At 44.2% G+C, this 15,810-nt stretch overlaps 1 protein-coding gene across 4 annotated transcripts in view; it reads left to right on the top strand.

Moving 5' to 3' along the window:
* Positions 1 to 15,810, top strand: part of kank3 (KN motif and ankyrin repeat domains 3) — a 45,684-nt gene that overhangs the window by 26,642 nt on the left and 3,232 nt on the right. For 2 of the 4 annotated variants that reach the window (XM_085246338.1, XM_085246339.1), the window contains exons 2-11: positions 3,597 to 3,652; positions 4,181 to 4,269; positions 4,990 to 6,789; positions 9,395 to 9,497; positions 9,668 to 9,892; positions 10,032 to 10,122; positions 10,536 to 10,755; positions 12,360 to 12,506; positions 13,922 to 14,118; positions 15,620 to 15,721. In XM_085246338.1, the coding sequence (XP_085102464.1) occupies positions 4,233 to 4,269; positions 4,990 to 6,789; positions 9,395 to 9,497; positions 9,668 to 9,892; positions 10,032 to 10,122; positions 10,536 to 10,755; positions 12,360 to 12,506; positions 13,922 to 14,118; positions 15,620 to 15,721 (2,922 nt within the window). In that variant the 5' untranslated portion in view covers positions 3,597 to 3,652; positions 4,181 to 4,232. The remainder of the gene's footprint in view (positions 1 to 3,596; positions 3,653 to 4,180; positions 4,270 to 4,989; positions 6,790 to 9,394; positions 9,498 to 9,667; positions 9,893 to 10,031; positions 10,123 to 10,535; positions 10,756 to 12,359; positions 12,507 to 13,921; positions 14,119 to 15,619; positions 15,722 to 15,810) is intronic. The other 2 variants (XM_085246340.1, XM_085246341.1) reach the window with 2 other exon arrangements.

Below are 15,810 nucleotides of genomic sequence, written 5' to 3'. Positions count from 1 at the left end.
CGGTGCAGCGTCCGCATTACTGCAGCTGCAGCCCCAATCCGTCTGTCGATCTCCGGCTCCCTTCTCCCATCACTCGCGAACAAGACCCCGAGATACTTGAACTCCTCCACTTGGGGCAGGAACTCATCCCCGACCCGGAGTGGGCACTCCACCCTTTTCCGGCTGAGAACCATGGCCTCAGATTTGGAGGTGCTGATCCTCATTCCCGCTGCTTCACACTCGGCTGCGAACCGTTCCAGTGCGAGCTGGAGGCCCTCACCCGATGAAGCCAACAGAACCACATCATCTGCAAAAATCAGAGATGAGATTCTGAGGCCACCAAAGCGAAAGCCCTCCGCCACTTGGCTGCGCCTAGAAATCCTGTCCATAAAAATTATGAACAGAACCGGAGACAAAGGGCAGCCCTGGCGGAGCCCATCACCCACCGGGAACGAGTCCGACTTATTGCCGGCAATGCGAACCAAGCTCTTGCAACGGTTGTATAGGGATCGAATGGCCCGTAGCAATGGGCCAGACTCCCCATATTCCCGCAACACCTCCCACAGGACACCCCGAGGGACACGGTCGAATGCCTTCTCCAAGTCCACAAAACACATGTAGACTGGTTGGGCAAACTCCCATGCACCCTCAAGTATCCTGGAGAGGATAAAGAGCTGGTCCAGTGTTCCGCGACCAGGACGAAAACCGCATTGTTCCTCCTGTATCCGAGGTTCGACTAACGGACGAACTCTCCTTTCCAGCACCCTGGCATAGACTTTCCCAGGGAGGCTGAGGAGTGTGATCCCCCTGTAGTTGGAACACACCCTCCGGTCCCCTTTCTTAAAGATGGGGACCACCACCCCGGTCTGCCAGTCCACAGGTACTGCCCCTGATCTCCACGCAACATTGCAGAGGCGTGTCAACCAGGACAGCCCTACAACGTCCAGAGCCTTCAGGAACTCGGGGCGGACCTCATCAACACCAGGGGCTCTGCCACCAAGGAGTTGTTTAACTGCCTCAGTGACCTCGCCCCCGGAAATTGGCGGGTCATTCCCCTCATCCCCAGACTCTGCTTCCTCCTCGGAAGACGTGTCAGTGGGATTAAGGAGGTCCTCGAAGTATTCCTTCCACCGCCTGACAATTTTCTCAGTCTGACGTCTGACGGTTTGCCAGAATCTCTTCGAGGCAGTCCGAAAGTCTTTTTCCATGGCCTCTCCGAACTCCTCCCACACCCGAGTTTTTGCTTCAGCCACTGCCCGAGCCGCATTCCTCTTGGCCTGTCGATACCTGTCGGCTGCCTCCGGAGTCCCACAGGCTAACCAAGCCCGATAGGACTCCTTCTTCAGCCTAGTGGCTCCCTTCACCTCTGGTGTCCACCATTTGGTTCGGGGATTACCACCACGGCAGGCACCAACCACCTTGCGGCCGCAGCTCAATGCAGCAGCTTCGGCAATGGAGACGCTGAACATGGTCCATTCGGACTCAATGTCCCCAGTCTCCCTCGGAATGCTGTTGAAGCTCTGCCGGAGGTGTGCGGTGAAGATCTCGCGGACTGGGGCCTCTGCTAGACGTTCCCAGCACACCCTCACTACGCGTTTAGGTGCACCAGGTCTGTCCAGCGTCTTCCCCCGCCACCTGATCCAACTCACCACCAGGTGGTGATCAGTTGATAGCTCAGCCCCTCTCTTTACCCGAGTGTCCAGAACATATGGTCGCAGGTCTGCTGATACGATTACAAAATCAATCATCGACCTACGGCCTAGAGCGTCCTGGTGCCACGTGCACTTATGGACACTCTTATGTTCGAACAGGGTGTTCGTTATGGCCAAACTGTGATTAGCACAGAAGTCCAATAACAGAGCACCGCTCGGGTTCAGATCAGGGAGGCCGTTCCTCCCAATCACGCCCCTCCAGGTCTCGCTGTCGTTACCCACGTGAGCATTGAAGTCTCCCAGCAGGACAACAGAGTCTCCAGGTGGAGCACCCTCCAGCACCCCCCCCCCCCCCAGAGGCTGGGTACTCTGAACTGCCACTCGGCGCATAAGCGCAGATGACAGTTCCCCGACCCTAAGGCGCAGGGAACAAACCCTCTCGTCCACCGGGAAAAACCCCAACGTACCGGCAGCAAGCCGAGGGGATATTAGGATACCCACCCCAGCCCGCCGCCTCTCACCAAGGGCAACTCCAGACTGAGACAGAGTCCAGCCCCTCTCCAGGAGACTGGTTCCAGAGCCCAAGCCATGTGTAGAGGTGAGCCCGACTATATCTAGCCGGTACCTCTCAACCTCACGCACTAACTCAGGCTCCTTCCCCACCAGAGAGGTGACATTCCATGTCCCTACCTCAACATGTCATAGTTTATTCATGCAGTAGCACAGTGAGATGCAATATAATGGATCATCTGATTGGTGTAAATTTAACACTGTAGATTGGGCAGGCCAATTTAGTGCAACATGTTGTAGGTAATAACGATGCAAGTAGGTAAATGGTCTGAGAAGCAACGTATACACCGATGCATTAGGTTTAAAAAAAAAAAAAAGTAAATATTAAAAGTAATAACAGTAATACAGCCATTGGTAATTATTAACTTACTAATCTAACAGCGTTATATGTAAAACTTTCACCAGGCTATTAGTGATTGTAATCCATCTATGTATGAATGATGGGCAACAAACTTTGACATTTTCATACCAGTGTGAAGGCTCCCAGCTTTGATTTCATTTCATTTATATGGCAGAAACACTGCTAACTGATCAACAATTTAAAAAAAAAACAACCACTAAATGGATGGATAAATAAAATTCATGAACGAACAAAGAGATGCAAGTGAAGGAAGTGAGGGGACATGTTGGTGTATTAAAAAACAATCGTAGACATGGACTCAATGCCGGCCTCAACTGTTTGACATTAACTCATCAGACTGTAATCAGAGTTGGCTTTCTCCACAGAACAACTTTTGAATTTTATAATAGTTTATTGTTTTGTGTAAAATCTCTCATTTCTGTGCGCATCAGTTGGTGGTGAGCTTAGCCGGTTTCTAGTCTAAAAGCGAACTCTTTCTGCAATGCAAATTCTTATTGCATCACTAATTATCTCTTTGTTTGAAATGAACGTTTTTCTTTTTGCCTTGACTATTTATTGGTGGGAAGTAGCAACATCCTGTAGCATTGTAGTGACAGAGTGAGCCAAACAACTCGAGGCTTGAAAACAAAAAATCCACTTCCTGTATGGCATTCCTGCTCTTTCTGTCTCCTTTCCTGTCTGCTTCACTGTCCTATTCAGCAAGAAAGGTTGAAATGCCCAAAAACAAACCAAAAAGAAAATACCTGCGAGAGAGTGCATTCTGATCTGTATCATAGCAGTGTTTGTGTGGTAGATTAACAGGAAAAAAGACAAAGCTGTAGAACAGCTTCCTCGGTATTGACCCACCATTTTTCCCAGTATGCTCTCACTGAAGGTTGTGTGTGGCATTTGGTCACTGTAAAAGCCAGATGTGATGATTCACATCATTTTCATCTTCAGCAAACTGATACAGAAATGTTGACTCATCAGTTTATTCAGTTCTCCTCTGTTGTGACAGAAGTTGTTTATGATGATAATTGATGTCTGTCTCACAGGGCTGTGTGAAGCAGGGAGGACGAACGACCTGAGCTCCAGCTGCATGAATTAATCAGTGAGTGGCTGACAGAGATTAACCTCTTTAACACACTGTTTTAAGCTTCACTTTTACGTTTTTCCTTTGTAATTGGTGTCCAAAATTCAGAGTTTTCCACATGCTGTTTGGACCTAGGAGCTTTTCTGCAGCACAGGAAGCATTTTATATTTCCCGAGGAAGAATCAGTTAGTAACAGCAGAGACAGCTACTGTGGCTAAACAAAGAAACCTCTCTTAAAAAGGCTGACTAACAGCAACTAACTACGAGATGGGTTTAACTGAATTAGTTAAAGTGAAAGACGGGGATTCGCAATCTTTTGAATTCAGTCACAGGTTGTTACACGTTCTTACAACTCATAAAAGACGATCCTCTGCGCTTGGTCTAAAAATTTTACCAATTAAGAAAAAAAACAAAACATGGGAAAGTCTAAATTCTACTTGCAGAAACTTACTTCTGCAATACTTTATAGCTTCCTTTATTTCCACTGGTCTTGGTTCAAGGTAATCTATAACAAATGCATTCATGTTGATCTGTTTTTTCTTTAAGCCAGGTGTTGATTCAAAGCTGTGTGCGTGCTGAAAGGTCCTCGTCCTGAAAAATGACTCAGTCTGTGCAAGTTAACCCAAAGCTGCCTGGTAAGAAACTCCATAAAGAAGTCTCTGTTATTGAAATTAAAGCTTACTGTCAAATGTAATTGTGTGTCCTGAATATTTCTGTTCGTTACGCCTAGAGATGAGGTTTGGGGTTTGCAACATGTAGTTTTAGAAATGTATCAAGTAATTTGTTTTGACCTGACAGGACGGTGATGAACTAACCACTTTTAGATAATTAAGATGATATCAGAGTATCTGAGTTTGATCCATCTTTAAGACACCTAAATCAACTACAGTTGATAATGAAATAACGCTGAAAGTGTTAACCTTTGCCAATGCTGAAGCCAAAAAATTAGACATGGCTTTTTTTTCTCCTTTTCTTTCTTTTTTTTTTTCTTTTTGGCAAATACAACAGGAGTGCCTTTTGTTTCCTGTAAAGGTGTAATATTTTGATGATAGCCTGAGGGGTTTTAAATCTGTTAGTTATATGATGACACAGTGCTTTACAATCACACTCCTGGTTTGTTTATATAACTGTTGATCATGCATACCAGGATGATAAGGAAGTCGGTGAGGAAGCAGCTGGCAAAGACGGATATAGACAAAGGAAATAAACACATGCACATGTTTAAAAAGGAAACGCAATTCAACTCATTGCCAGGTCTCACTGAAATCAAATGTAACTTCTGTTTATAGAGATGCCCTCTGGAATTTCTTAAGTACCGATCACGTGTTGTCCATAACATGTCTTTCCCCTTTCAGATCTAGGCTCGCCTTTCCATTACCCCAGTCAAGAGGAAGCAGATCAGCAAGCTTCTTACTCTGTCCAGACTCCGTATGGATTTCAGCTGGATCTAGACTTTCTTAAATATGTAGAAGAGATAGAAAGTGGGCACAACCTCCGTCGTGCACCCATCAGTTCTCGACGCTCTGGTCGGGGGCTAAAACTCTCCCAGAGGAGTCCGGGTGTGGGGGGGCGTACCAGTGGCTGGACGTCCACTGAGTCGCTCTCATCCCCGGTCAGCGAAGATGGCAGAGCTCCACCGCCACCACCGCCTCGTAACAGACTTGGGTCAGCTCCCTGCGAGACAGTCTCCCTTTCCCCTGTAACTTTTCTCAACGTTCCTCCGCTATCTGCTGGGGCAAAAGTGCCACCGCCTCCACCACAACGTAACCCCAGAGTTGAGCGGACTCTCCTGGAAACCAGCCGGAGGCTACAGCAGGAACAAACCCACCAGAACCAAAATGGCGCCCGCTTCCAGCTTGCAGATCCTCCCAAACTGCTCTTACCCTCTCCAGCCATGCAGTCTCTGCAAAGTAGTTGGACCAAACCCAGTCCTCAGACCTCTGGGCGCAGCACTCCAGCTGCTGGCACCACTGTGACCCCAATCCCACCCAGCCAACTGCAAACAGTTAGAGAGCAAATGGCAACAGCCTTGAAGCAGCTGAAGGAGATGGAAGAAAGGGTAAAAGGTGTTCCTGCACTTGAGAAAGAAGTGGCCAAGCTTCGTGCAGAGAAAGATATGCTCTTGTTAGCCCTGCAGGAGAAGAAGGCAGCCATGGACTTGGCCCAACAGAAGCAACAGTTTACAGAGACATCCACCCAAACTGTAGAGATCCTCCAAACTGAACACAGTCGATTGACTTCACCGACCTCGACTGGACACAAAGGCTTTGTAAAATCTGGTGAGCTGAAAAGGCTGACAGAAAAGTTTGAAGGGAAAGAGGACAAACCCCTGAAACTGTCAAGTAAGACTTTAGTAAACGCCCCTGAAAAAACAGTCATTCAGAAGAAGTCAGTGGCTGTAGGGGACGACATGCCGATGGCCTCAGTTGTTTTATACTACAGAGATGGTGTAAAAGATGCATGTGAGGGCACCAGAGTGAATGTTTGTGAGAAATGCACAGAAACAGAACCCCCCCTGGTTCAGGAGGAGGGAATACAAACCAGAGTGGAGACAGAAGAGGCTGAGGTTTGGGTCATGGAGTCACTACTTGGCCTGACCACAGAAGCACAGCGGGAGATAGACACCTTACAGGACACCATTAAATTCCAACAGGAGTCCATTGTGGCTCTAGAGGATCGGTTGAGTGTTGCAGATAAAGACCTTGGAGTTCTTAGAGCGAAGATGGAGGAAAACATCTCCAAAATCACATTTGAGAAGGGGGTTCTTGCCAAACCTGTCATGACAAATGCCCAAGTAGAAACGCTAACTTCTGCATTAAAGCACACTGCAGTTTCTTGTCATCCGGAGGTGGCCGATGCATGTGTAGGTGAAGACGCAGAGTCAGATCAAAGTGAACAAAGCACTCAGACCGATGCATTAGAGACACTAGAAGAACGAGCTCCGGCTGCTCCGGTTGTACTCGTTAGCACCGGGTGTCAATGGGAGAACTTAAGCGAGGAAAAGACTGAAGAGCAAAAAGTTACTGTACCAAAGAGGAGACAGCTGACTATTGCTGAATACAAGGTCTCACCAGAAGAAGAAGAAGTAGTTGGAAAGGTTAAGAATGAAGGAGGAGATGAAAAAGAGAAGACTGCAGCCAGCAGCACCAAGACAGGTAAGTACTGTTTGGCTTTGCTGCTGATTTTATGAGCTGGGGTCAAATATTGGCTTGCAGTTAACATTAAGGATGCATGGATCCAACTTTGCCCAGTTCTGATTCGATCCAGACATCCTAACTTAAACCCAGTGATGCAGTAATGACCTGTAATTATCACTGTTAGAACGAGGCTGAATCATTTATGTGCAAGGCAATGTCAGGCTCAGCATTACGAATTATTTAATAAGATAATAAGTAACAAAAATAATAAATTCCCATTAGCAGTATTAATTTTGATTTTAGTTTAAGTCATAATTTAGGCATCTAAATTCTTTTAGTTGAAAGTCGACACAAGATCATAGGACACACTTGCTACATGCAACATACCGATAGTGAGAGCGAGAGAAGGCGCTCTGTTGTCAGTGCTCAGTTTTTCAGCTCACTTGATCACAATTTGCAGTTAAATTTAAAAACTCCTGCAAACATACAAATGAAGGTTGTTTGGATGGCTTGAGTCAGTTGGCTTCAAGCACTTGTTGCTTTTCTGCTAGCCTCTTTCAGGCTATGTTAGCTTAGCGAGTGTGCTGCTAGTGGGAGATGTAGTACTAGGGTTGCCAACCGTCCCTTAAAAAACGGAATCGTCCCGTATTTAGAAACAAAAGTACACGTCCCGTATTGAGCTAATAAGGGACGCACTTTGTCCCGTAATACAGTGAGAATCAAAAGTAGTCTATAAATGTTTATGGAATTAACACTTTGTTTGAAAACATAATTCCCAGCCCCTCTCCTGCTTTGTGACCAATGAGCTGACAGCACACTTATGACAATTCGAGTATGACAAGTCAGATTACCGCTCATCTCATTGGTCGAGGAAAGGTCGCTTACAGAGAAAATACCGGAAGACAACCGATGACCACAACAACAAGCATGGCCAACAGGGAAACAAACGCCGACACTGCGGTGCAAGTCTCGGACGGCACACTGTGCGTCCATAAAATGAAGGTTATAACAGAAAATCTGTCGCTCTCCCTCTCTGTCTTTCACTCACACAGACACACCACCACCATCAACTTTGCTAAATTGCTAATGAAAAACATTGGTCAGGCAGCTGTGATTGAGCAACAGTGTAAATCCAACTATTTTCACGGTTGTTGTGGTCGTGATAATTTTGTGATGCCACATCGAAAAGGCTCGGATGAGCTTTCCAAAGTTCTACAAGTTGTGCCTCCATCGCTTGTGTCCAGATCACACGCTGCACAGCTGTGCTGCTCCGTCTTTTTCACCGACGTTTACGTGTTTGCGCGTGAGCAGCTGCGGTGACACCCTCACGAGCGATTGATGATCGGGAGCTGGTCGTGAGGTGTTAATCGCTTCTCGTTACCCCACGTATACTACACGACGCACGATGAAGGCCAAAATCGGGCTGATCACCAAATCGGTCGCACGACTCAAAAATCGGCTCAAAATGGGCCAAAAATCGCACAGTGTGAGCCCAGCGTTAGAGCAGCAATGTTTGTTCGCTCAGAGAAAGAAAAAAAAAAGGCTGCAAAAGTACAGGGAGGAATGGGAAAAGGAAAACACCTGGCTGGAAAAGTGCACTATAAAGCGCACTGCACTGTGTGCTGGCGCACTTTTTCCATAGGCATGCTTCTATTGGTGGGCACATGAAGAACATGAGGGGCGTGAAAGCTCGGGGAACCCTTTACCAATTTTTTGTCCGCCAGGCCACGGCAGAAGCAGATATGGTATGTAAACACTGGTTTGTTTTTTTTAAACCCTCTGGTTAAGGTTAATATGGGCATGTGCAGTGAATATCAGGGCTATGTGGCCAGAAGTGTGATAATATAACTTATTTTGTGTAATAAACAAATGCAAGGATAGATGATTACAACAAATAGATGACTAATACATAAAAGTAATACATAGATGAATAATGATGATGAGTTATGATGCGTAATCATGGGAACAAGTGGGTTTACAAACAGGAGCAGCTGATTAGCTTTAGAAAAGCTGAAATAATACCTCAACTGAAGCCAACTGTACTAAATGCACTAAATGTGCACTGTTACAAGAATATTTTTCGTTCTATTGCTTTCTATTAATTTATATAATTTTAAGTTAAGTAGGACAGAGTTCTTTTAAAGAAAGATTTACTTATATTCTCAAAAGTTAAGCATGACAGGCTTCTGTTTAAGAAAGAGACCTGTTTTACTGTGTTAATGTTGTCATTGTGAGCTAAAAATAAATGGCTAAATGATCATTTGTTTCCCATATGGTCATATCACAAAGAATATGCATCTGCTTAAATCAAGTTCAAGTCAAATGGTTAAAAAATAATTTCACACACAAAAAAAGAGCTACCACACTGGGAAGGGTGAAGACAACTGGGTTGCCCGGCCCTGGCCACGAGGTGTCCCTTATTTATTTTTCAGGGAGTTGGCAACCCTATGTAGTACTGAACTGAATGGCTCATCTGTGGATTGGTTGTCATCACTAATGCTGATTGACTGCAGCCTAACTGTGCTGCCTGCATCTCTCATTGAACCTTCTGCTTGTGTGTGAGACACGTTCTGCTCATGCACAAGCATTTTCACTATTTTTCCCCCCTCTTTTATGGCAACAGGTTTGCTGAAATCAATCATGAAGAGGAAAGACGGGAATAACGCAGGGGAGAATCGCAGCAGCAGCAAGAAGAGCCTGCAGTTTGTTGGTATTCTAAATGGAGGGTGAGTTACTGTAATGTGAAACCAAATTTTTATTTTTACCTCTGCAAAAGTAAAATAAGTGGCGACAAGTAGTCTCGAGGAGGGAAATGACACTTTGACCAGGTGACAGGTTTAACAAATGAGAAATAAAGAGCCAGAGATGAGATTTTTGAGATATTTGGCTCTTCCAGGTATGAATCAACATCCAGTGAAGAAGAGGAGGAAGAAGAGGAGGAAGATGGGAGTTCTTCTGGAGAAAGTGTCGAAGGCGAGTGCTTGGACAGCACTGAAGAAGATGAGGCAGCTTTGGAGGAAGAAACGTCAGAGGAGGAGAGAAACGTTAACCTGGATGAGAGTGACACTGATGAGGAAACGCTGAGAGCTGCAAATTATTCATCTGATGGTGTGAAAGAAAAGTGGGTTGTTATGAAAATGAAAGTAAATGTAGTTTTGTTGACTTAGAGTGTAATCTATGGAGGGAACAAAAGGCCTTATCCTCTAAATGCGATTTTATTTCTGTGTTTCAACTTCACACATTTGTCTGCTTTGTCACAGATTTGAGTTGAGCTCAAAAATGCGAGAAGCCTGTCTCATTCTGAAGAACCACCTAAACGATGACCTCAAAACACTGAAGAGTAAGGAAGTGGTGCGTCCCTGCTTTCCTCTTTTTCAATTTTACCTCCAGGGGACACACGTAACGCTTTCGCCTGCAGTGAGGCAATATTTAATCATGCAAAAGTGTTTAAAATCAAACTTTTTGCTCCTTCTCTTGATTATATAGCAAAAATATTCTGAGAAAGTGCCAAATGTCTCTTGAATTAGTGATTCATGACTGCCTGGTAGGAACTCTGGGGGGTAAACTGTTAACCTCATCACTGCTAAAGTGTGCCTTGTAGAAAAACAGCCATCATGTAAAGAAAAACTCATTCACTGGGTCTAACTGGCTACTAAAAACTTGAGACAAAAGCAGTTTTACTTGTGTCTATGCTGTATGCCGATCTACTTCAGGCACTTGTCTGCAGTTTATAAGTATATATCACTTCCCGTCCTCACCTCCAGCTCTCCAGCACACACACTGTCCAACTTGAGTGGTTTCGTATCTCCAGCGCAAAGATGGCTCAGCCGCCGCGGGTCTCTGACTACCTGATGGCGTTCTCCGAGGTGTCATCAATGCTGCTGGAGCACGTAGTCAACATGACAGATGGCAATGGGAATACAGCTCTTCACTACAGCGTCTCTCACTCTAACTTTGGTGTGGTGGAGCTGCTGCTGGACACAGGTTAGCAGTAGCTTTCAGAGAAGGATAATCCTGACTTGAATTTAATGTTTGCGCACTGTTACTATCTTGATTTGAGGTTTGATAAGATCAGGCAACATGTGGTTCTGTGTCCACTTTATGCTAGGCAGGATCAGCCGTTTTTGGTTTTTGGAGTTTATAATTCCTGTCGACCTTATCACCATGCCTCATGGGAAGAAAAACAAAAAACAGCACACACTTAATGTGCAGCCACAGGAAGTAAACAATGAACTGAAACCTGCTTTTTCAGTGAGTGTAGCACTATCCTTTTGTTTAATAAACTAACAGTCAAGGAGAACTTTCTTGTTTGCACTGTGGGGCTGTGTATACATTTAAAATAATGAATGTTTGAGGCAGATATAAAGGGGAATTTAAAATGGACGGTAACGCTCATTTCTAGCTCCTTGTGTTTATTGCGCTAGAGTAGCTTTGCATGATTCATATCTCAAAATAGTTGTAAATGTTATACTGAACCTCAGGGACAGCCCTTCAGATCATCCAATGTATAACTCAAACTGATGGCGTGTGCACTGCAAGTGTTCAACTCTTCTCGCTTGAAGGCGAGCTTCCTTTACAACGCGCTTGCTTATGATTGGCTGGTCCTTGCAAACCTTCTGTTTGCAAGGACCAGCCAATCATCTGGAGCAACCTTGAACATCTGGAGCCATCTGGCTGTAGCCATCTGGCCGACCCTGAGCCTGGGAGTGACGGCCTCCCAGGCTCAGGGAGGGGCAGCCATCTGCTGCGACTCCAACTGGCCCCTCCCTGAGCCTGGTTCTGCCGGAGGTTTCTTCCTGTTAAAAGGGAGTTTTTCCAACTGTCGCCAAAGTGCTTGCTCATAGGGGGTCATATGATTGTTGGGTTTTCTCTGTATGTATTATTGTAGGGTCTACCTTACAATATAAAGCGCCTTGAGTTGACTGTTGTTGTGATTTGGCGCTGTATAAATAAAACAGAACTGAATTAAACAGCAAGAGGGTGGGTTTGCTGTGCGCGCAGCCAGAGTTGACCCTCTTAAGAATATACCATCTCTACATAATCATGCAGAGCCAAGAGTATCAATAAATAAATAATACTGACAGTTGACAGCCTCCTAATAGATGGACCTGTGGTATCAATTTGAAAATCCTATGTTGTCTCGTTCTTGTTCTGAGTTATTGTGATCACAAAGTTGGTTACTTGCACACACCTAATTTTTTTTAAAGACTTTCACCATGTGTATATAGTCAAGTCAAGTCATCTTTATTTATATAGCACATTTAAAAGACATAAAGTCTCAGCCAAAGTGCTGATATACATGATCGAAATATAAGTTGAACATATTATTGCTTTTCCTAATCTGATGATATCTTTTTAAAGAAACGATAATCAGAATACCACCACAGCAAAACTCGTTTTTACTCAGTCATGAGCAACAAATGTATTTAAAGCGCCATCTTTGGAATATATTGTTACTTTTTATACACTATTTACATAGTGACAGCATTTTCATTGGCATTTCAGTGTTATTCACTGGTCAACTAACCTAATACCTGCTGACGGTCCTGTCCTTACGCTTCAATAAGTGATAAGCATATCTCCTACAGGTGTGTGCTCTGTGGATAAGCAGAACAAGGCGGGCTACACAGCCATCATGTTGGCTGCTCTGTCAACTGTGAAGAAGGAGGAGGACATGGTTGTGGTCAAGAAGCTCTTCAGTCAGGGTAATGTCAACGCCAAGGCCAGCCAGGCAAGTCATCAGCAGTTCATCATCCAGCTCTTAAAGTGGACAAACATGCCACATGAATGTGCAGATATTTGGAAGCAGCCATTTCTTTCGTATGCTAGTAGCTTATATCCTGTATTTCTCATTTATTTTGTTCGTTTTATTTTGAAATTCCACAAGATTTGATGGGAACAATTTGTGGAAGAAAGTTTTAGTACTCATGTGACTTTAACATGCCAATACTAGTTATTTTTATAATAAAAACAACCTCAGCCCTGGAGAAATGCGAATGCGCAACATGTCTAGAAATGCACACAAAGAGCTTCTGTGAATGTGTAGTCGGCTCCATCAGCCAGAAGCGTGTTATCATTTAAATGTGGCAGTCTTGGCTCTGTGGGCTTGTTTTAATGAGTTTAGATGGATTTGAACACAAGAAACTGGAATAATAATAAAAAAAAAACATACAAAAAAGGGCAAACGTGAAGCAGCCAAATTGGATTTATAAAGCTTATTAACATTTAATAAATAAAAAATAATGTTATGAGTGAATTTGTTTTTAGACTACTGTAATTTCTTTATTCCCTGTTTATTTCGAGGTGGAGCTGTTTTATTGTAATAAACTACTATACTGCATTTAAATCTGGAAACCTGAGGTGTGATTGGGCATATCTCAGATTAGATTTAGCAAATGTGGAGCCTAACATGACACAGAAGCCACTCACGAGAACCCGTTGACTTGAAGTCTTCTTCATTCCCCGGCTGATCTAATCAGGCTGAGTAGTGTATGTGTTTTGACACAGCGCCTGATGGGTTTTTCCGCTGCCAAGTCATAGGACCGAATTTATAGCATCACTGTCTATAAAACCAATTACTGCTGCTTGTTATTGTTGCTGTGGGTAATTAAGCACGAGTCACGCAATGCAGTTTTTCTATATTTACATTTTGGATCAGTTTTGTGCTTAATCAGACAGCCAGAAGACTTTTCTTGTATACTTATTGTAAAGCTGCCGTCTTGATTCTCAAGTACGGTGTGTATTGAGTTGTGCCAGCTTTCCTTGTAGCTGGACTTTAGGGAGACATCCTCCCTTTAAAAAAAAAAAAAAATCAGCTCATAGATGGCAAAAATTAGCATTGTGTGACTGCACCTGCAAGTGACGATGCAAAATCAAATTATGTGTCTAGAATTTAATTTACTGCCTGCTACTGAGTAAACAGCTGTCTGTTATATGAGGAGTAGTAAATGAGTGAATGACCAAAAGTGCACGGTGCTCAAATGTGAGCGTTGTTTTTGGGCAGTAGCAGTAAAAGGAAACAGTGCACCATGCAGGAATGCCATTTATCCAAAAATAAAGCAGTCTGAAGTCTTCTGAACACTCAAGCTTTAAATGGCAGAAGCTTCCTCGTTAATCCAAATCATTTAAAATTCTTTACCTCTGCAGGCAGGCCAGACGGCATTAATGTTAGCAGTCAGCCACGGGCGTCAGGAGATGGTGCGGGCGCTGCTCGAGTGTGGAGCCGATGTCAACGTGCAGGACGATGAGGGATCGACGGCTCTGATGTGTGCCAGTGAGCACGGCCGAACTGAGATTGTCAAACTGCTCCTGGAACAGCCCGGGTGCGACATATCCATTGTGGATAATGTAAGACTTCTACAATTTAAGCATTTGAACTAGCTCATGCAATGACAGAAACATGAGCCTAACACTGAAGCCAGCTGTTTGATGGCTGCCAAAAAACATCCAGGAGCTTTCTTCTCTGGGATTTGGCTTAATCTCTTCTCAGGAAACTGCTCGTCTGTGTAGTTTCCTTTTTTCTCTATTTCTTCTTAGAAAGCTGAGGTGTTACAATCAGATTAGACTAAAACGGATGCTGTACAGAGGAAACGCAGTGACTGGACCCCAGAGGAAAAAATTTAAAACACACTTGCAGATTTCAGACACTATGTCCTGCAGGCATTACACTGGTCCTCTGCATTTTTCACCACTTAACCCATAAAGAAATACAAAAATCTGGCAGCATTAAATGCTAACGCTAGCAAAGGTCTGCTCAACACTCCTGCTTTTCTCCCCACTTGTATGTTTTAAAGTGATTTTACAGTGGATTTCTGTAGATGCTTGAAGAGAAGCCAGACAGACAGATATTTGAGCATTAACATCTGTGCCAGAATGAGTTGGCCATTTGGTGCAAGCAGCTCCTGGTTTGTGTTTCAGTACAGCACAGCTGGACTGAGGGGGTGGAAGGAAAAGCCCCCACCTCCCCTCTCCGCTGAAAACACAAAACTGCGTGACAAAGTTTGACTGCAAGGCTGAGTGGATACAGTAACGACTGCAGAACCATTTTTACTTTCAGTTCACTTGTTATATTAAGCAGTATTGTTACTACAAACCCCATTTTCAAATGTTGGGACCATGTTTAAAATGTAAAGGGAAAGCAACGATTTGCAAATCTAACAAGCTCATATTAGAAAACCTATCAAATGTCTAAAATGAGAAAATATTTTGGCTCACTTTGAATTTCTTGGCACATTTTATGAAAGCTGGGACCTGGCCACGTTGACCGCTGTGCAGCATCCCCCAGTCTGCACATGTCTGGGAACTGAGGAGATGAAGCGAGTTCAACATACCCAGGGTAACTTCCGAAATCTGGATTCACTTACCCCAAAATCAGCAGTCAGGATAAACGGTCACATGAAGCTAGTTATCAACTTTCCCCTCTTTGTTCAAAAGAAAACGGTGGCACTGCCAGCATCTGACCAATCACAAATAAGGATAAGTATACTGACAGCAGTGTGACTGGTTTTTAAAAAGGATCATAAAACCAAACAGACACTGACTGAAGGTAGCAAGACACTGTACTTTAAATTCTTTGGCCAACAAATAACTCCAAACTGACCATTTTGTCTTCCTGTATTATAAACAGTCAAACGTATCATAAAGCAATAAAAGTCCCATAGTTAACTGGTTAAGCAAAGGTGCATGATGGTAAAAGAAATAACAAAACTGTCCAAACAACTGGAAAACAGAGCAACTGTGCGTAACGTGTATCACATGGTTGCTCTCACACTGTAAAGCTTTCTGCTCTAGTTGAAAAGCTCTCCTGGATACTCATGTGTCTCTCTCCATCTTTGCTGTCTGTCTGCAGGATGGAAGCAATGCTCTGTCCATCGCACTGGAGGCATCCCACAACGACACAGCTGTGCTACTCTACGCTCATATGAACTATGCCAAGACCCAGACTGCTGCGGTGAGTTCATATTATCAAAGATGGACTTTGGTTTATTCCCGACTCCTTCTTCTCCACTTTCTCAAATACAGACGATTTATTTTAGGCTA

The sequence above is a fragment of the Mchenga conophoros genome, linkage group LG15, assembly GCF_057382185.1.
Source record: "Mchenga conophoros isolate Kocher_MC1m ecotype Shallow Benthic linkage group LG15, M_conophoros_male_GT1.1, whole genome shotgun sequence".
Classification (NCBI taxonomy): Eukaryota; Metazoa; Chordata; class Actinopteri; order Cichliformes; family Cichlidae; genus Mchenga; species Mchenga conophoros.
The sequence above is the reverse complement of the archived record's forward strand: the minus strand, read 5'-3'. Positions and strand labels throughout refer to the sequence as shown.